Here is a 21693-nt window from a genome sequence, read left to right on the forward strand (position 1 = left end):
TGCATATATTCTTGACCAATAATTGCATTACCACGTAGGGGGAAAAATCTCTTCTATGGTTTTTCATTTCTTACTTCTTTTGGAATGCCAGGAACAAAGTGACTTTTTCTCACCCAAAAAACCGAAAAACAAACAAAAAAAAAACAGTAAACATTAGTGACTTTTCAATGGGAACAGCCTAAACCAAACAATACCTTGAACCTTCTTACCAAATGGCACAGAAGTCCCTAGCATTCAATCTCAGTCTTCACAAACTATTAATGATTACCTCATGATATCTACCGGCAATCATCCAGGATTCCCACGGGAGGCAACGGTTAAGGGACTACAACGCATTTGAGAATGGATCATCTGTACGTACAAACAGATGAAGGTATACGTGCGAACTAATCACATTTTAATTTTATTTTCATAAAAACCCATCCTCCCCTTATAAATAGCAAAAATAGGACAACTCTGGACAAGTGGTTGACTCTTACATGTCCACTCACGTGTAGAAGAACCGAACTCGAGGCATTCAAGGGGCAATGCAAGTGGGAAGCAAGCACAGAGATTTGAGAACCTCATGGACATTATTCCAGGATTCCTAGTCTTCGTTAATGAATCTTATACATTTCATTAAAAAAAAATAAAAAATAAAAAGTTCCGAGCAGTTGAATCAAGTTAAACTATTTAAAGAGAACAATTTATCTTTCAGGAATGGAATTAAAGACTTGTATCCTTCATTTTTCAATATCTCTAACACAAATGGCTACCCTGCCTCCCTAAAATGGAAAAACCCACCCCAGTTGAATGCACGCACTAGTGCAGGGGGCACAGCCTAGCAGCGATCCCCATCATTTATAATACAGTAATTGAGGAGAGATTCAAAATGTCTGTATATATTGACCTCTTTCGGGCCAAATCAATGGGACAACATGCACTACCTGAAAGAGTGTCAATCATTTTTCACAGGTAATACCACAATTTTGAAGTAAAATTGGAAACCAGATGGATGACAGTAGCTGATTTACATATATTATTGGAACAATAAAAATATGGAAGGGGAAGAGGGGAGGGGAGGGGAGGGAGGAAGATCTAAAGGAACATAGAACCCTATTGCTTGAACATATTCAGCTACCATTCCATTCTTAGAAGGCATGAATACTTGGGTGGTGATACAAGTAAATATCACAATACTCGGGCTTCCCAGTTCCGAACTTCGAACATCATGAGAAGCTAAAGGAACCGGACCATGCCACGACCCTCCACACTAAGCTTCGTTGCTTGAAGCTGCTTCTTTTTTGGTGCTTTCAACTGTTGCAACTTTTTATTCATCTGCAAGCCACAGCACATTAACCTTGCTTTCAAACTCATGAAGAGGCTACAAGAATATACATATTTAGAAGGAACAAAATAAAAAACATATTCAGGGGAATAAAACATCTTATTAAGTGTTTGAATTATTTTTTACACATCAGAATGCACGATACCCAGTATCGATCGATCAAGGCTTGACCTTTCAGTTCTTTCAGATGCTTGCTCAGCATACTAAAACATTAAAAATTATGATCACCCGAATTAACTCTTTATAAATCCTCTGCCAGAAAACTTGCAGGACATTTATATAAAGAAAACACATTTACTGGGTGTTAGATTATTGATCTATAATTTGTACTTAACGGCAATATCTGTATATCTTATAATCTAGACCCAAATGGGACTCCTCGCATGGTATAATTGTTAGCAAGATTTGAATTATTTTTTACACATCAGAATGCACGGTATCGATCAAGGCTTGACCTTTCAGTTCTTTCAGATGCTTGCTCAGCATACTAAAATATTAAAAATTATGATCACCTGAATTAACTCTTTATAAATCCTCTGCCAGAAAACTTGCAGGACATTTATATAAAGAAAGCACATTTACTGGGTTTTAGATTATTGATATATTATTTGTACTTAACGGCAATTTCTGTATATCTTATAATCTAGACCCAAATGGGACTGCTACCTACTTATGACAACTCTAAAATAACTGATAGATAAGCCTTGCTATGTTAATACTAGTTGAATGCTGATGTTTAGTGCAAACCAAACTGCCACCACTATCGCAGTTGCTGACACACCATAATTGTTATATCTCCCTAGGGTTTTGCTTCCCTATGAGTGCAGCTGGCCAACAGCCCGTTGCCACCACCAACTCATCATTAAGTGCTCTCTCTCTCTCTCTCTCTCTCTCTCTCTCTGAATTATACACAATTACAAAGTCCTGTATTTTTTTTTTTGGGTTTAATGGTTCATACTTGACAGAATTTAACCCCGGGGGGGGGGGGGCGGTTGACATTTTATTTGGTTCATGGATGGATAATCGATCCAATTTACTTATTTTCCTCGTCTTTACCAACATGGATGATGGGAACATGGTTCATACTATTGATTAGATTTTTTCATTAGTATAGCGCTGCCTGTGTTTGTCGAGGGACTTCTCATTCATTTCATTTATTGAATCTTAAAATTTTTTTGACATCGCCACTGCAAATCTGGGATGCCATTCCAGGAAATTGGGAAATCCACCAATTGCTGTGGATGTTTCAAGAAGCATCCCATTCTTACAGACATGGATGTTAACAAAAACAATCTACTGTAACATTGATCATTAATACGTTCCCAGCAACAGAATTGAATCACAATGAGTTGACCAAAATTATATTTTAGTGATAATTATGATCAGCTCGATAAGACATGGATCCTTGAAGCACGATTTTCCTGGAACATCCACCAATTGCTGTGGGTGGGACTTGGTGCAATGGTAAAGGTTGCTCTCCATTGTGACCAAGTGGTCACGGGTTCGAGTCTGGAAACAGCCTCCCTGCGAAAGCAGCGGTGAGGCTGCGTACATTATGACCCTCCCCAGACCCCGCAATGGCGGGAGCCTGGTACACTAGGTACGCCCTTATCCACCAATTGCTGTGGATGTTTCAAGAAGCATCCCATTCTTACAGACAGCGGATGTCAACAAAAACAATCTACTGTAACATTGTTCACTAATACATTGGCCAAAATTATATTTTAGTGATAATTATGATCAGCTCAATAAGACAGATCCTAGAAACACAATTTTAATCCTTCTCAGCTTAGTAAGAAACTAACCTTCAACCGGCGTTGATCTTGTACAACTTGCTTAGCTCGTGCTCTGATTTCATCAGGATCTATCTTAGATTGTGGACGCACCAAAAAATCCATTGGTAGGGCTTCCGGCCTTGAAGCATGTTGCCTGTCAGATGATTGGCCAGACTTTGGACCCCTTTATGGCAGACAAATACTAATCAGTACAACATATTCGCATACATCAACTCGAAGCCACTGTAAAAATTAAGAAAATGAGCATTGCCAAAAAAGACAAAGTCTGGGAGATCCGCAGATGACTTACTGTGAAAATTCACCTAAATCAAGATCATCATCTCTCGAGTCCATTCCTGCAGCTTTTGTCACTGGCCTATAAAATTATGACAAGTAATAATGAAATTAGAAATTATAATAAGTCATGAGAAGACAAACTTAGTTGAATTTCCAAAACAAAAGAAACACGAGAAAGTGCTACGATGAATACTTTTTCATTGACGGCCTCCGGAAGGGAGTTCTCTCGTCATCATAATTTCGCATGTCCTCATACCGTGTGCTCTTATTGAATATAGGTCGACTCTGCACGTATTTTGTTTACAATAATCAACAGATATCACTAATACAGGTCGTTGATTGATTGAGATCTCCAAAGCATAACCAAATATAAAGGGACTTTGGATTTATTGCCCTACCCATTTGTCTACTAAATCCTTAGCAAGTTTCCTGTTCGATGTGGTCTCCTCATCTGATCTAGACAAGAACATAATGACCTGCAAGGGAAGAAAAAGGACAACTAGATCAGCTAATCATGTTTCCTTTGCAAGAATAGCAGGCCTCTAAATTCGTGAAGTGAGCCACACCTTCCCAAGACCACTTTTCTTGAGCTGTTCCCTCCTATCATACTGCTCTAGATCAATTGGAAACTGCATAACAGAAGCAGGATTTCATTTGAATTACCAACCTAGTACAAATACTAATAGTCATTAGCAAACAGAAAATTACAATAACGTCAACATACGTCAGTCAATATCTTCAGAATTGCAGATCGAATATTTATGTTAGGTAAGCTTCCATCAGGGAGAGGCTCAAGCCAATTCTTCAGAAGAGTTAGCACTCCATGATCTAAAAACTCTTGTTGAAGTTGCTTCCTGCAATAACAGGAACCGTAACAGGAGAAAGAAATCAGATATTTAATATACTCACACAAGTAACCACAGTAAGCAGAGCAACCATCTTACTTTGAGAGAACCTCAGTTAGAAGTGGCAGCTTCTTAAGTTTATTAATGGCAGGTTTAGACTGCCTATTTAGCTCGGCATCTTCTTCAGCTGTCACTTCAAGCTCTGCCATGAGATGTTCTACTAGCAGAGCTATTTCTGCCGGAGTTTTCTCACTTTTCTTCTTTTTCTTCCCACCCTTAAATAGTTGTTTAATTTCATTATCCTCTTCACCCTCTTCTGCCTGCCAGAATCAGAAAATAGATATTAATTTATTTTTGGGAAGGGAGTCAAGAACAATGTTCAAAATTTCGGTCAAAATGATTGAAATTTCACAATTTGTTTTTGGTTTTGACAAAGGTCAAAATGAAACCAGGTGCAATACCTGGGTCTTACAAAGTTTCAGTTGAAATGATTTTGGGTTTCAGTACTGTATTGCTAGTTTCAACTGTTCAGACTCCAAAGAGGGAAACATCCTAGAAACCTCAGTTTTGTGATTTTTGGCCAAATCACTCTCATATCTTTGTAATGAGCCATGTATAATATTTGATAATTATGAAATGGTTACTATTTTTATGTTTAATTAATTCTTAATACATATTTTAGTTGTTTTAATTATATTCTACGTGAACTAGTACTAAACTTTGTGCATACATCAGTGTACAACGTACACACCACCAACCTAGGGTTCAAATCCAAACTACTATTTTGGGTTCCCCCCCCCCCCCCCCCCCAAATTCTAAGGCTCCGTTTGTTTGACGGGGAGAATGGGTTGGGAATGTTGTGGGACTGGGTCCCACAGTGTAGTGGGTTAGGGAATAGGGGTGGGATTTTTACTTTTCACATGAACAATAATTAAAGTCCTTTGTTTTTTGCGGGACTTTGGATAGCATTGGGGTGGGATTTTCAAGTGCCACATCAACAAACAAAGCATTTAATGTTGTTCCTTCAGCTTTTGTAAGTTCACCACCCCAGGTTAAACAAACAAGGTTAGGGTGAGACTTTGATGTGCCACATCAGCACTTTACCACCCCTCCTAAGTCCCGTCAAACAAATGGGGCCTAAGGGTTCCATTATGTTTAGAGTACCTAAAATAGTATTTCCTACAAGTTTCAGGACCCAGTTTGACCATTTGGGCCTCAAAACCAGCAATTGAAACCCACAGCCAAAACTTACCAGGTTTTGGTCAAAATTTCACAGTTTAGTGAAATATTTTGGTTCTGAGCCAGGTCAAAACGTGGCTTTTGAAACCAAAATTTTGAACCTTGATCAAGAATGACAAAAGCATGATTCCTATAAAATGAGTGACAACCTGAGTAGCACAGAAATTGTTTCAGGAAAAAAAACTATTTCAATGGAGCAAGATCAGAAACGCATCCTGTATTACACGGTTAAGAAATGATAAATAGCTAACCTGAGGAGCATCCCCAATAGAACCTGCTTCATTATCGCTGCCAAACCTCTCAGCCGGATCCAGACCACTATCATCTATGAAGTTATCATCGTCCAGAGTCCTGACACCCTCTTGATCATTCTATTCCCAAAAAGAAAAGGCATAGCAGTTCTATTAATATGTAATGCTCAGAGAACCCTCAGATGTTGAGTTTTTTTTGTTTTTGGGCAAAGAAAGCCTCAGCTTGCTGAAGGACTAATGAGCCCATATTTATGGATTCACTCATTCACAAAGAAAATAATGCAAACATCCTCAACTTTGTGTGTGTGTGTGTGTATGAAAAGGAATGAGTAATAGCAACCAAAAGATAAGTTCTAAAAAACTGAATACTTTAGCAGGAAATCAAAGCATTCCTTACCAGATGCTTTATGTTATTCACCAATTAGAGAAATAAACGATTTGATAAGTGGGGTAAAAAAATCAAAAAACTATAGTAAACCCACAGCATATTGTAGCTGGTGCTTTAGGCCCTTCATCCATTACACAAGTAAACAATTTGATGCAATAAGCATTGGTTTTGGGCGAAATACAACTAGTTGCAGGTCTTCCAAATTAATATCCAAACTATTACTACTAGAAAAAATAAATAAATTTTCATGATGTGAAAAGGTAATACCTCGGAATCAGACCCAGCAATCGTATCCCACATCTCCTTCATCTCCGGATCACCACTCTGACGATCTTTCGACCTTCCAGAAGAGCTCCCACCCTTGAACCCAGACTTAGAGCTCTCTCCAAGCTTCCTCTCAGACTTCGATTTCTTCTCCTTCGTTCGGCTCCCCCCATCCTTAGAAACCTTCCGCTTACGGGAAGACCCCGACAACTCATTACCTTCATCATCCCAATCGTCTCTCACCAAATCCCTAGCCTCCTCCTCATCGTCAAAATCCGGGGTACTCTCCTTCACGCTCTTCTTAATAAGCCTTTTCCTCGGCTTAGCCTTAGATCCAGCATCGGATTCGTGAACTGGGGTCGGTGATCGCTCCCGTCGCCAGTCTTCATCAGGATCTTCTGGTCCCAGCGAAGGTTCCATATCGGATTGCATTTCATCATCGAGGTCCATCAATGGCTCTCCATCTTCATCGCGGTACCTGCAACAAAAATCGAGACCCATAAACCCTAATTTCTCAGAAACAATAACTTTTACAAAATTTGACAAAATAAGAACAGATCAGATCGCTCACGGATCGTTTTCGTAGCCCATGTTTGTGTTTGTCTTCGTGAGCTGCGTTCAGAGATTTTAGAAGAGGAGATTTGTGGAGAAGATGTGAGGAGTAGAAGACGAAAGGGACTCAAAAGGAGAATAAAATTAGGAAAACTGCCTCAAACTTGATCAGATCGGAATCGGACTGAATCGTTCCTAGAGAACCCTACAATGACTTATCACCAGAATCAACTCACGAGTCATGATATAGTAGGGAGAGGGTTCTTACACTGACCGAGTGCAGGTTCGCTTAATCCCGTTTGGAATCTGACAATAGAGAGAGGGGCATTTATATCATATCATCTCTTCACATGGACAGTAATATGCAAGGGGATGTGCAATTTCATTTATGAGCTAACATTGTACATAACTTTTACCTATGATTTAATTATAATAATCAGAGCCAGTATTCTCTTGGACCATTGGACCGGATTATTGTAGCATTTGGCGTTGACTGCAAACCATGTTTGTCCATATCTATCCCAGACAACCAAACCAAGAATGAGACAATCCAAAGAGAAAAATTGTTGGTTTCTTTTTCAGTAGGAAATATAGTTGGGTGCTTGGGGCTTGGATGATAACACTTCTGTTTCTGTTCTAGAAATAAGTTTTGGTATTTCTGTTTAGGGAAAAAGAATGTTACTTGGTCGTGTGGCCATCGTGGCTCCTATGCCTAGACATAGAACCATCCTACCCCCATGGAAGGGGTAGGGTGATACTTTCATTATGTCCTCTCAAGTACAGGTCTGAGAGGTATCTAATGGCATGAGCCAACAGAATATTAATCCAGTTAGGATGAATTGAAATGCTTGAGCCAACTAGTCATTGGTAAAGTCCTTAACCTTCAACTACCCTATATAGGCTCTCAGATGAGCTTTCAGATCTTTGGTCCCATTGAATTTTTTAGATTTCCACTTAAACCCCCCTAATAAGGTAGTCTTTGGAAAGGAACACATCCCTGTAGAATCTATGATTTGTTCGATTATTAAGCAAAATGCAAGCAGAAAAAAAAGAGCTCCACGAAAAACAGAGAGAAAGAGACAAAGCGCGTCCATAATGCTAGCACCAACACTAGACAGGGGAGGCTTTTCAGCGCTGCTCAATGGCCCCTGTATAGTTCTTCTAAATTTCGAATAGTACTCAAGATCCTCTGTTTTCGATTATCTAATAAATCACTTAACCCTGTAGAATCTATGATTTGTTCTTCTACCCCCTTGACACTCCTAAGGGCATGCTTAAGTTTTTTCACCATTTCTCTAAGGATCTTAGTCTCATTGAGTCAGTACTAAAGAGATGTACGAGATTGGAATTGATGACTACGTCATCATCATCATCTATGACCACATTCAGCTTTGCAGCCCGAGTTAGAATTAGATTGCTTAGTCTCTCCACTGTCTTCTTCATATAAGCAATGTCGGAACAAACTTGGTCCATTTATGGAGATGGATTGTTGTTGGTACTCATGGTTAGTTCCAATGATGGGAATGTGATTGGTTCAAAAGGTGCTGAGTGCTTTGGGTGAACCTAGAGTCAGACCTAGCCCACATAGGTGGGAGGTTCTTCTTACGATACAAAATGATGTTTAGGTAAAAGGAATCCGTATTAGACCTTAAAATATCCTAGCCCTTGATGTCATGATCGAAAAATGCTCAAACAATATGATGCACACACAGTATCTAAAACAAAGTCAACCCATACTGAACGTTTAGGCCAATTCCATTCTTAGATAAAGAAGATTATGTTATCCAGATACAAGACCAACCATTTTCCTTGGGCTAAGATTGGCACTTAGTAAACCATATCAAATTGTCCCAATCTTGGATCATCTTAGGTCCTCTTTTATAAAAATGAATGGGTCAAATGGAATTGAGCCAATACCCGACAAAATAGTCCATTCATCGATTATAATTGGTTATGTTGTATCTTAAATGTTATCATCTATGTCCTTACATGATGCATGAAATTGATTTGGCATAGGACTTAAGGTTTACCTTTAGAAAGGAACATCTTATATACTTCTCACCCTATCTGCACAGACATGTGATCAAGTGATATGGGGATGCATCCCTTTAATATACCAAAAGGTATGGGACTAGAGGATGTGGTTTCAACATGGGGCTCAATGAGTATGCACCCTGGTACCAGGACTACACCACGTGTCTTATTGGTTGCCCATGAAGTGTGTGTGATAGAGTGTATGCAAGTGCATGATGTATCTTAGCGCAAGCAATTCACATCACAATAACATATCTGATTCTGGTTTAGTAAAGTTTGACAAGAATTCTCCCTAGCAGAGTTGCCACTATGAGTACGGTCAATTTTAGGGGTTTAGATCGAACCGGGGTTTTCAATGATAAGCAGTTGCCACCTAGATTAGAGTCTAGAATCCACACATAATAGAACACAAGAAAACTATTCATTCCACTCCAAACTGATTCAACCAAAGGTCGGGTTCGTGTTAGATTATGGTCCGAAGATGGTATTAGGTATCTCGATCCACCCGTTTTAACCGAACTTCAACCATAGATATGCTAAATAAGTCTACGACAGATACATCATGGAAATAAGTTTAACTAAAATGAGAGAATTGACTTAGCTCTATTATGCTATGATGCATGGTTAGTATACTGAATGTAAAACAAATGTAGAAGGCCCTAATATCAAAACAATAACAAACTTAGACTATGGCAGGAACATATGTTGGAAATTATGGAAACGTCATTGTACATGTGAAGATGGTATATAAGCACTTAAAAGATGAAGGATAGACCTAAAATATGTGTTGAAAGTACATAATATGAAAAACAGAGAAATAACATGATAAAAGTCAAAACAAAAACTCTAAGAAATTCGTGCAAATGTAAAAGACCAAAATATTAATAGGAATCGGAATGACCTAGGGAAAGGAAAATTTTAAGAAAATGAAGGGGAAAGACTCTATATGGAAAACCAATAGTAAAAATCATTTAAACATAGTAAAAAAAACTCAAAATATAGATAAAAACATGATCAAAGATCATGAAATCAAATCAAACAATAAAAACGGAAGTTTAAAAACTAAGCATATACAATATGAAATCAATGATCTAAATAGAGAAATTTAAAAGAAAAAATAGCAAAAGGGTTTAGAAACCCCTAAAAATCATGGTAAAAATATAAGAGATATGTATAAATAATAATATAAAAACATCTAAATAAATCTAAAAGAGACATGCTCTGAAACATGGTATGTCATGATTGTCCTATTGAGGGCGGCAGCAATATACCCTCGCTAAATAAAGGATATCTAACCGTATGGTTATTGGAATTGAATGAACTCATTTGTAAAATAAAGAAGAGTCACATAACTTCAATCTTTGTGAAGAGTGTGAGAAGGATGGAGCAGCCTAGGCTCATGTTAGGAGAAGCTCAACTCGGGATTGTTGCAGGGGACTTGTAGAAAATCAAAGATCTCTCTTGTGAGGATTTTTTTTAGACTATCTAAGACCTGTTGGAGTTTTTAGAATTGTTGGAAACCTGCCAAATTGTGTGAGAGGTCTCTTATTTATAGCCTATGATGTTACCCACGTCCAAGACACGCATTATTTATCCCAAATCTTAGAAAACTCCTTGGCTCCAAGTGAATTGTCCAAGTTTTTTTTTTTTTTTTTTTTGCTAGAGATGGCTACAAATTCCACCAAGCAACTTGTGCAACGATTGTGATGGATTCCAACACTCATGGTAACTTCCATCATACCCTCTAGGGTTACTAGAAGTATCTAGGTGAGTTTTAAGGCTAACAAAGACGAGATATGATCAATGTAAAATGGAACTCAAATAGTCCATAATTTTGAAAATACTTAAAATTTGGCTTCAAAATTATTCTGGACAACACTCAATGAGCCTAGCTTGTGCCAACCAAGGGCACGATGGCACCCGCTTCAATTCATCTGGTGCCAGCCCTAGTCAGCTCAATTGTTGGCTAAAGCTGACACTAGGACTAGGCCCGATTCAAGTTTGAACTGAAGGGGTTTTTGTTCTCTGGGGTTTAGCTTCGGTCTTTTATGTATGAAAAAAACATTTTTCATGATTTCAAAATATATTTTTAAGGCATTTTAATAATCCTAAACCATCATGAGGATTTAGAATATCATTGGGGGCTTGGGGAACCTCCCGAACTATAAATAATGAGTCACACGTTACTTCGAAACATATCGATTTCATCATTTCTTGGTTTACTCAAAGGTGACAAAATGAGGTGTCTATACCCACCTTAACATTCTTTCAATTTAGTAATTCAATTAATGTGCATTCTATAAGAAGTGACAGTATTTAATAAAAAAAAAAATAATGTTTCTATTTCCTGTAGTTAACCACTTGATTTGAGATGGTTGAGCCCAGTATAATTCTTCTTTATGCATAAGAGTTTCAAGTTTTTTGCAAAGATTTGACTCTTAATCACATAATAAATCATGGTGAGGATCAGATTGTATAGTTTCAAGGGCCTCCTTAACCTTACAAATTTTCAGGAGATATTACCAAAAGTTTGCTTACTCCACTTTCCAAGATGCATCCCATACTCTTTAATTGGATTTGGCTCCTGTCCTGCCGTGGTGGGAGCTGGAGCGTCCAGCACCCATCTATGATCTTGCCACCTCGACAGGAGACCATCCAACGACCAAAATCTAGAACGGCTACTTTAGCCCATTTTACTCCCTTCGTCCTCTCTCACCTGACTATTATGACAAACCCGACCCATTTCATATTTGAAATTTGAAACCAAATAACGAAACCCATATTTCATTTTCCCCTTTCATCTTCCCCCTTTCTTTTCTCTCTCCATTATCTTCTTGACCTCGCAACGAACCCTAGCAGCGACGAACGTCGAACTAGGTGAAGAGTTGCCATTTTTAACAGCGTACGATGACGAACATCGAACCCCAGTAGCAACAAATCAAAATAGAGCTCTATTCCGGTGACACCTCATCTAGTTGAGCGATAAACCCTATTCCAGAGTGACAAAGGGGAGCTCCACTGGTTGAGCGAATGGCGGCGAGCGACGATCGACGACAAGTGGCTACGAAAGGTTCTTCACAGAGGTATTCATTTTATTCAATGATTATGTACTTTATCCCCTAAAAACCATCCTGGTTGGAGAGAGAATTTATTTGTTCTTGTTCAGGCAAATCAAGGAAGAATATGACAGTGACTTTAACATGTCGATGTGTAACCTCTTTCTCTCTATATTCCATCTGCTCATTCGTCTCATTGGTCTATTTATATCTTTCCATCTTTTTCTTATTAATCATATTAATATCATTCAAGAAAATGACTGTGACTTTAACATGTCGATGAAGGGCTATTCGCGAACCATAGGCAAAAACTTCATCATCATCAGGTCCACCAATTAAGAGAACAACAACTCTGTAGATGAAAACCCTACTTGTAACAAGTTTTTTTTTTCATAGAGTAACCACCTAATTGTCACTATTTCTTTTTTCAAGTTTCTGTTGAATCCTAATGTCTCTTTTTCTCATAGAGTAGCATATAGTTTCATGTGGTCCAAGCCTTCTTGCATATTTGGTGTAGAGTTAAGTTCTAGGGACAATATTCTGCAATTAATTCAGTCTTACCTGTCTCAAATCTGCCTGACCTGCATACATACTTTCCAAGAGTTGAGAACAAAATCTACCAATTCTTATCAAGGCCTACTGTTGCTTGGCACCTAATTTAGTATGAATGGGTTGATTTATCATTTTGAAGTCATTTTTATGAAAAGAATGTCATGCGCAATTTTCATGTTTATGAGATAAATTATTATGCACTATGCAAGGGGTTAGAATAATGAGAATGTCAATGTTTTTTGCCTCTTAAAAAGACAAATAACAAATGATTTTATATCAGTTAATATTTTTTACAAGTATGAAATATCATGTTTCATAGGATTAATGTGGACTTTTGTACACTGAACACTTAGGATATAAGGGCATGCAAATCTCACTAATGGAAGTTCAGTTTGTAGTAAAACTTATCTTCTATAATAATCATGCACATACCCACATAAGCCCTTTTACTTCATCTATTTGTATTGCACTCTCATGGTAATGTAGAACTTTCTTCTTTATATGATGCTTGCATTTTTCTCAGATTTTGTTAGTTACAATATTGCAACTTTTTTTTTTTGTGTACACTAGTCAAAGATGAGTAATGTGGATGTTGAAGATCTTCAGGATGTCCCTAAGGTGGGCATGATTTTTAAAACAGACGAAGATGTGTATATCTTTTACAATATATAAGGGGAAAGGATGGGTTTCAGTGTCAAGAAAGAATATGGATATCGGAGCAAGTCAGAAAAGTCAATAATAACTTCGAGGAGGTTTGTTTATAGTAAACAAGGATTAAAGAAAATTGACTTACAAGTATCAAAAATAAAAAATCCTCGAGTAGAAATAAGAACCAATTGTCGTGCACGGATGAAAATTAAAATAATGGATAATGGACAATATTGGAGTCATGATTTTATTGAAGAACATAATCATAATCTTCACACTCTAGCTAACTAGTACATAATGAGGTCACAAAGGAAAATTTCAGAGACACATGCTTCTGGGATTGATTTGATCGATGATTCAGGTCTTAGATCCAAGGCGATATTTGATTACATGGGTAGACAGACAGGTGGTACAAAAAATCTTGAGCACACCAAACAAGACCAAAAGAATTATCTCCAGACCAAACGGCAACGAGACTTAGTTTATGGTGAAGCGACGAGTTTGTTAAGGTACTTTGAGAAACAAACCAGGGCAAATCTTTCTTTCGCATACTCATTGCAGTTGGATAGCGATGAAAAAATTGTAAATATATTTTGGGCTGATCCAAGGATAATTATAAACTATGCATTGTTTGGTGATGTGGTTATGTTTGACACTACATTTGACACCAACAAAGAATACAGGCCATTTGGTGTGTTTGTTGAATTCAATCATCATAGGAGAGTTGTAATTTTTGGGGCTGCATTATTATATGATGAGACTGTTGAATCATTCAACTGGTTGTTCAAGACATTCCTTGAAACACATATGGATAAAAAATTCATAACAATTTTTATCAACCATGATGCTGCAAGGGCCAAGATAATCCAAGAGGTGTTGCCTGAGACATGGCATGGATTGTGTACTTAACACATTATGCAGAATGGAATCAAGCACCTAGGTCATTTGATGAGGGATGGTTCAAGGTTTTTAAGTGATTTCAAGGTATGTATGTTTCAGTACAATGATGAAGTAGAATTTGAAAAGGCTTGGGAGAAGTTACGCATTGATTATAAAGTGACTGATGGTTCATGGTTAGATCGGATCTATGGGCTAAAACATAAATGGGTTAATTGCTATATGAAGAAGACATTTACCATAGGTATAAGGAGTACGCAACTCAGTGAAAGTTTAAATGGAAGTTTAAAGATCCAGTTTGAACATTCCTCAATTTTTTAAGCATTTTGAAAGGGTAGTAAATGACAAGCATTACAATGAGATCAAAGTAGAATATGAAAATAAAATTACAAGGTCAAGGCAGTACAATCATCCACTACTTAGACAAGCAGCAGAAGTTTACACTCCTAAAATTTTTGACGTATTTCAAAAGGAGTTCAATGTGGTTGGGGATTGCTACATTAAACTGAGCAATAAGAATAGTGTCTGTCGTGAGTATGTAATTATCGTGGTTTGTGTGATTGAGGAATTTCATGTCGTATGTAATCCATTTGAGCCTATGATTGTTTGCAGTTGTAAAAAATTTGAGACGTATGACATTCTATGTTGCCATACTATCAAAATTTTAGGTAGGCTAGATATCAAAATGATTCCTGAATCATATGTTTTGAGGAGATAAACTAGGGCACCGAGGAATATTGAGGTAAAAGACAATGAAGAAAAAATAGTTGAGAAAGATGTTCATTTGGATTATACATAGCGCTATAGTGTTCTTGGCCCTTTGTATGTTAAATTAGTTTCAGAAACATCGACTTTAGCTGAGGGATACACTTTGGCTCACAAAAATGCCCATGAGTTGAGTAAACAACTTCAAAATCTTCAGTGCAATGAGGAAGATCTAGATGAAAGTGGTGAGAGTCACATTGTGCAAAGCCATTGTGAAAAAAGAATGAAGTCTAGGGTTGAAATGTAGAAGACTACAAAGAAAAAAGCGAACACTCTCAATTCCCATTCCCAAGGTGCTCATCAAAGTCAACCAAATGCAACTTTCTATCCAGCCTTGGAATGGTTTAGAGACCACATCTTTTTTTACGACATCATTCGTGGCATAATTTGTGAAATAAAATAACATTTCTTTATACATGTTTCTATCCTTCCCATCTTAATTACATTATTACATTTTCTTGTGCAGAAACATATTGGTTATTCACAACCTTCAATGTACTTCTCTCAAGGCTCAACATCAGTGGTCCCACATACTCCAAGCGAAGAAGAAAATGGAGCAGAAAGTTTTGTAGATCTATTGTAAGTTTTCTTTAGAATGTGAATTCATATCTTGATAATATGAGTTTATATATTATCTAAATTGAGTGTAATGTCTAATGAAAAATGCAGGAAGGGAATTAGTGGAATGTGAAGTTGGCAAGGAAAATCTGAAGTTTATATATTATCTAAATTGGGTATGTTACTGAACAGGTTTACTTTTCCCCCCCTTTTTTGTTGACTCTGGAATGCATTAGATGGTAAATAGAAAGATAAGAATCTATAAATCATAACTTAAAGGCATTTAGTAAGGTTGTTCCAATGTGACCAAGTGGTCACAGGTTTGAGTCTGGAAACAGCCTCTCTACGAAAGCATGGGTTAGGCTGCATACATTATGACCCTCTCCCCAAGCCCCGCAGTGGTGGGAGCCTCATGCACTGGGTACGCCCGCTGGGCAGGTCTCCACTCAGTTCAATGCCCCATACCAACAAGGACTATAAAATTCAACCTGGCCCAAGCCCGACCCTTGACCAAAAACTTGCAGGCTGGGCTGGGGCCACCTCTACCTTGTTCAAGCCTAGTTTGCTTACATCCCAGACTTTTGAGGGTGAAAATTTGATTAGTACATTAATTTGGACTCCTAAATATATATTTTCTGACCTTCAGAACTTATTTGTCAATGAATGTTTTGATCGTGTTGCTATCCAGTTATTATTTTTGTGATTGAATGACAGCTCTGAGTTACATGTTTTGTCTATATGAGCCTTAAGGAGTAGTTATTTATAATTTAATTTTTACTGATTATCTGTGATTATTTCATTAAAATCTAATGCAGGTGCGCTTGATAGGATACTGTATTGAAGATTCTTTATTCCTAGTATGAGTTTATTGAGAATGACAATTTAAGCCAACATTTGCGTGGTTCAGGTGAGAACAGTAGTACACAACTGTGCCGTAAAATTCTTTTCTAACAAACAATTGAACACCTTTAACTGCTTGTAGTTCATTCAATTATTAATTGTGATTATTTTCTTCTGCTTTCAGGGAAGGATCCACTTCCATGGTCTACTAGGGTTCAAATTGCCCATGAATCGGCAAGAGGTCTTGAATATATTCATGAGCATACTGTTCGTGTCTATATCCATTATGATATTAAAACAGCAAACATTTTAATTGACCAGAACTATCATGAAAAGGTTGTGACAATCACTGTTATGTATTGAACTGTAGGATGCTATTCTAGTGTTTCAGGTGGATTAGCTATAAGTGAAATTATGTTTTAATAACATCAAAATTAACTATCACAGAAAATAGACTTCTCACAAGACATGAGAGTTAAATGGTTCAGATACTTGTCAGGAGGGAGTAGCTCTTTTTAAAAGAGAGAGAGGATATATTGTTAAGAGAATCCTCTCCACATATACCAACTAATAAAAGAACATAAGCGGAAAATTGACCGTCCGTCCTTAATTTGGTGCAACAGGTCACTCCATTTTGAGATCCAATTGATGATATTTGGCTCCTCGCAAGACCTGAAATTGACTGTTAAAAGGGAGACAAAGATGGTGAGGAATTGAGAACATATTTTGGGTGTGTGTGTGTGAGATAGAGAGAGAGCTCACAAGGCTCTCTTTATAAGGCAGAGGCACAGACATGTCTCAACTTTTCACCCTTTGGCTCCTCCTTTTGGACTTCTTTCCCTCACAAATCACAATTGACGCAATCACAATAGTACACTCAAAAGATAACATAACAACCACTTCCACTTCATCTCAGGATATTACTCTACTATGATTTTGCCTTATATAATGACTTACATTACATACACTTCTACACCTCGCCTCTTCCATCCTTACTCTGCTACTTCTTCAGTCTTTTTTAAGGAATAATCAACCCAAACACGCCCCCCCCACCCCCAAAACTTAAATGAAATTCTTGTATCCTCTTTAATCTAGTCTCAAACCTTTGTGAAGTGGTTATATGCACGCCTCTGCTCCCAGAAAGCTTACCCTATTAAACCACCACCACCACCAACCCAAACTCAATCTCAATCTCAATCTCATCATAGTATCATACCACCAAAGAAATTAATGAAGAAGAAATCCACCACCCTACCTCCTCTCTTCTAATTAATGAAAAGAGCATGGGGTTCGAATCCAAAGAGTGCTGAGGCAAAATTACAGAAATCGAGGGTTGTTACACAATTTCCTCAGATTTTTTTGTTCTTTTTTGCTGAGGGTGTTAGTTTGAAATTTTCTTGCTTAAACAAGTTCAGAGAACAAAACCTGGTTCAGGAATATCAAGTTTAAACACACTTACACACCAATGTCCAAATACAAAGTCACTTATGCATGGTATAAGAGAAAATGAAATATAGATATGAGATTTTGCCACATTATTAATCTTCCCACCAAACCAAGGACATCCGTTAGTATTGGTTAACTATTTGTTTATATCCACTCCTTTTAGAAGATCAAGAACATCGTCAGTGCTTTATGTTGTCCACGCATGTATCCTTCAACAAATTCAGTGGATTTTCTTTGCTTTGCTTCTGTAGCCAAGTCTGTAGTCCTCCCAATGTGAGACGAACTTTTCGTATCTTCTGTTGAAAAGGTAGCGCCCCCATCCTCTGCCAACGAGTTGTATTCAACCCACTTGAACATTCCACATCCATGGTTGTCATCCTATATGCAAGTTAAACAAACTTATTCCAAAAATTATATATATATATATATATATTCATAGACTAATCATTACAAATGAATCATAAATAATATTCACTATTGGTTTCATGATCTTACCCCCATCAATGTTGGGCAACACCAACATGGTCGCTTCTTTGAGTACCTTACCTTGCATTGTCCTTTACCACATGTACACATGGCCAGATGTTCTACTCACATGACAAATCCATGGATGGAGCACTTGTAATATTTTCGTCCATTGTTCTTGGGTATACTTGCCGTTGCTATGAAGCAATGACTTGTACAATCCTCGCATACAGCCATAGGATCTTGATCACTATCTCCACCCATCTAGAACATGAACAACAGAAATAGAAATCAAGTTACAAAATCAAAAAAAAATGTCAATGTTCATGTCATTGAGAGGGGCAAAGTTGCATGTGGGCATTCCAAAAAAATATAAGAAGCAAAGAAGGCTCCTCTCATTCAATCGCAAGTTGGTTCTTTGCATGAGACATAAACATAAGAAGCAAAGAAGGCTCCTCATTTGATCACAAGTTGCTTCTTGCACAAGCCGTCCCTTCTACTCTTCATTGAGCGACTAATACTCAAGAAGTTTGCCCATTGTTTGCACTAGGCCACATTCTTAGCCTCCCTAACCAACTTCATTATGAGGTCAGGGATCTTAGGGTTCATTGATTGCCCTACAATTCTCAACATAGTCAGATTCATTGCCAGGTCAAACACAATGCTACTAGGTTTAGGCCTCATGGTTTCTTCCAACTTAGCAGACTCAAACTACCCAAAATAACAACTTCTGCTTTTACAGTCCTTATTGGGACATGCCAATTTGAGCAATTTATATAAGAAATTCCCTCTTCTCTAATTCCCATTCAATAATAATGTCTTTTTTTTTTTACTTTTCCAGCTTTTCAAAGAAAAGCAATTTATATAAGAAATCATTGCAAATTGGCAATCATACATCATTATATAGTGGTCTTCATTTTACCCATCTTCATATCAGATTTCAGTATTTCCGTCAACCTTTATTAGCACAATCATTCCACAACCAAACAACTAATAAGGTTTGTTTTGACTTCCGATTGATCAAACCTCTTCAACCAGTCAATGAACAAGTCGTTAAAAAACGATAGAAGTGATAAGATGCACCAAGTTTAACTTTTGACCATCAAACATGATCTTCCATGGTAGGAATCACACACCTTCAAGAGTGGGGGAAAAAAAATTCTCTATCCCCCATTTAGTGTGTTGTTCAACCAGATTCTTTTGTTTCCTTCTTAAAACTTCCATTTGCAACAAGGGCTGAATAACCATCTCGTGGTTTCAAACTTTATTAATGGATTGGGTCATTTTCCTTTGGTGAGATCCAATGCATGAATGATAGAAATAATGTTTTAGGAAATACTGGGTCTTATTTCCCAAACCTCAAGAGAAAAGCAAGGCCTCAAAATTTGGCATTCCCAATGAGCTTCTCTCTTCTAAGATTTTTAGCTTGAATAAGATTTAGGTTTCGGATCTGAAACTCTATAACAGTAATTACACTTTCTGAATGCTGTAAAACCAATGCCTAAGCTTTCTTTCAACAATTATTACACAAATAGATAGATAAGAAGAGTGGAATAAACTTTCATACTATGATCAATAAAGAGGCAAGAGGGATTAAATGAGTACTGCATAAGAGTAACAAATCTGTTTGAGACAGACTGTGATTACCAGATATCTGCTCTCAATATGCATATAATAGATCAAAGAACCCATCAAGAAAAATTAGGAAGTGAAAGATTTCATGTCATATTTGAAGGTATATCATAGTATATACACTAGATATGTATATAAATCAACCAGGGAGGAAAGGATTCCAGAGTCTACAACAGTATGAACTTATCCCAGCATTCTGGTAAGCCTAATAAGTAATAACTCTCAAATAGGTTTCACAGGTTGAGGCCTAGATTGCCTACCAGAGAGAGTGTAAGATAATATAATACCTTTCATATTCTTCCCTGATTTGCATGATCAAGAACAAATAAATTCCCTTTCCAACCAGGATGGTTTTTGGGGGATAAAAACTGTTTCTAAACTCCATAAATGACGCAACGAAACCAAAATTAATTTAGCACAGCAATGTGAAGAACCTTTCACAGGTTGAAGCCTAGATTCCTTCCTTTCATGCCAAATAAAATACATAATCATAGAAGAAAATGAATACCTCTGTGAAGAACCTTTCGCCACCACTCGCCGTCGCTCGTCGCTCGCCGCCGTTCGCTCAATCAATGGAGCTCCCCTTTGTTGCTATGGAATAGGGTTTGTCGCTCAACGAGATGAGGTGTCACCGGAATAGAGCTCTGTTTTGATTTGCCGCTGCTAGGGTTTGATGTTTGTCGTCGTACGCCGTTAAAAATGGCAGCTCTTCACCTAGTTTGACGTTCGCTGCTGCTAGGGTTCGTCACGATGTCAAGAAGATAATGGGGAGAGAAAAGAAAGGGGGGAAGATGATAGGGAAAAATGAAATATGGGTTTCGTTATTTGGTTTCAAATTTCAAATATGAAATGGGTCGGGTTAGTCATAATAGTCGGGTGAGAGAGGACGAAGGGAGCAAAATGGGTTAAAATAGCCATTCCAGATTTTGGCCGTTGGATGGTCTCCTGTTCAGGTGGCAAGATCGTAGATGGGTGCTGGACCCTCCAGCTCCCGCCATGGCAGGACAGGAGCCAAATCCTAATTTTATGGTGCAACTTCTAAAGATAGGAGCCCATTGAGATAACCTTCCATGCGTGACAATAACTTGCCTCAACTCAGAATGGTCTTCCCATTTAACCTCAAATTTGAAGTTTTGGAGATAATGATATAGATTAGGGAGGAAATTTACTACCACAAGGGTATGATCAGAATCTATCATAGCATGCCTATAACTTTCTACATTATCAAAGTTACACATAAACTGACTATTCCCAAAGACCTTGTTAATGCTGGTCATAGTGAGATTAGACCCTTTACTTTTGTTAGACAAAGAAAAAGAAGGGCAGTTCAACAAGCCTACAATCATGGATGACTGTGTTAAAATCCAATAATTGCGAGATGATTTTTGCCTTACCACCAAACTTCTCCTTTGGTCAAAGAATTTCATTGAAATCTTCCATGCACAACCAGTAGTGAATAATTGTATGAAACAAAAACGAAAAGAGATAGACACATTAGATGTCCATAATAGAGAAAGACCTTGAGGTTCGAAATAGAAATTATGCGAGAAAACAAACCTTCTCTTCAACATATTTTAATGTATGAAGGAAAGATTTAGTCATCTTGCAAGGTTGATGAGCACAATTTTTGATATGCACAGGTCACATCTTCTAAGTAGGATTAGAATTTATACCTTCCTTGATGAGCACAATTTTTGAAACAATAGCTAAGGTAGAGCTCACCGGCCTTGATGGCAGCTCATCCATAGTCACATTGCAGATATTAGAAAGGTATTCAAATGAACAAAGGGCTTTCAAAGAAAGATAAAGACAGTGGCCCACTAGAAATGGTAATAGAGCATCGTGAGTTAGAATGCCCAACT

General features: G+C 37.6%; 1 protein-coding gene across 1 annotated transcript; it reads right to left on the bottom strand.

The window, feature by feature from the left end:
• Positions 1-1098: 1098 nt before the first annotated feature.
• On the bottom strand, positions 1099-7096 carry LOC122646309 (protein IWS1 homolog 1). The gene is made up of 11 exons (XM_043839838.1): positions 6958-7096; positions 6390-6864; positions 5735-5854; positions 4344-4564; positions 4124-4253; positions 3966-4028; positions 3798-3875; positions 3593-3684; positions 3413-3478; positions 3133-3286; positions 1099-1317 (listed from the first exon to the last, which is right to left on the bottom strand). Exons 1-11 carry the CDS (start codon positions 6975-6977, stop codon positions 1219-1221), a joined length of 1518 nt encoding a protein of 505 aa, XP_043695773.1. The 5' UTR covers positions 6978-7096; the 3' UTR covers positions 1099-1218.
• Positions 7097-21693: the final 14597 nt, after the last annotated feature.

Source organism: Telopea speciosissima, chromosome 11 (genome assembly GCF_018873765.1).
Source record: "Telopea speciosissima isolate NSW1024214 ecotype Mountain lineage chromosome 11, Tspe_v1, whole genome shotgun sequence".
NCBI lineage: Eukaryota > Viridiplantae > Streptophyta > Magnoliopsida > Proteales > Proteaceae > Telopea > Telopea speciosissima.

What these genes read in the sequence shown, in the direction of transcription:
- LOC122646309 (XM_043839838.1), bottom strand. Translation starts at nt 6,977, where the DNA reads ATGGGCTACGAAAACGATCC. An exon ending in TTCTGAAGATATTGACTGAC is followed by an intron (nt 4,029 to 4,123) that starts GTATGTTGACGT and finishes TCTGTTATGCAG; the next exon opens with TTTCCAATTGATCTAGAGCA. An exon ending in AAGATCAACGCCGGTTGAAG is followed by an intron (nt 1,318 to 3,132) that starts GTTAGTTTCTTA and finishes TGTGGCTTGCAG; the next exon opens with ATGAATAAAAAGTTGCAACA.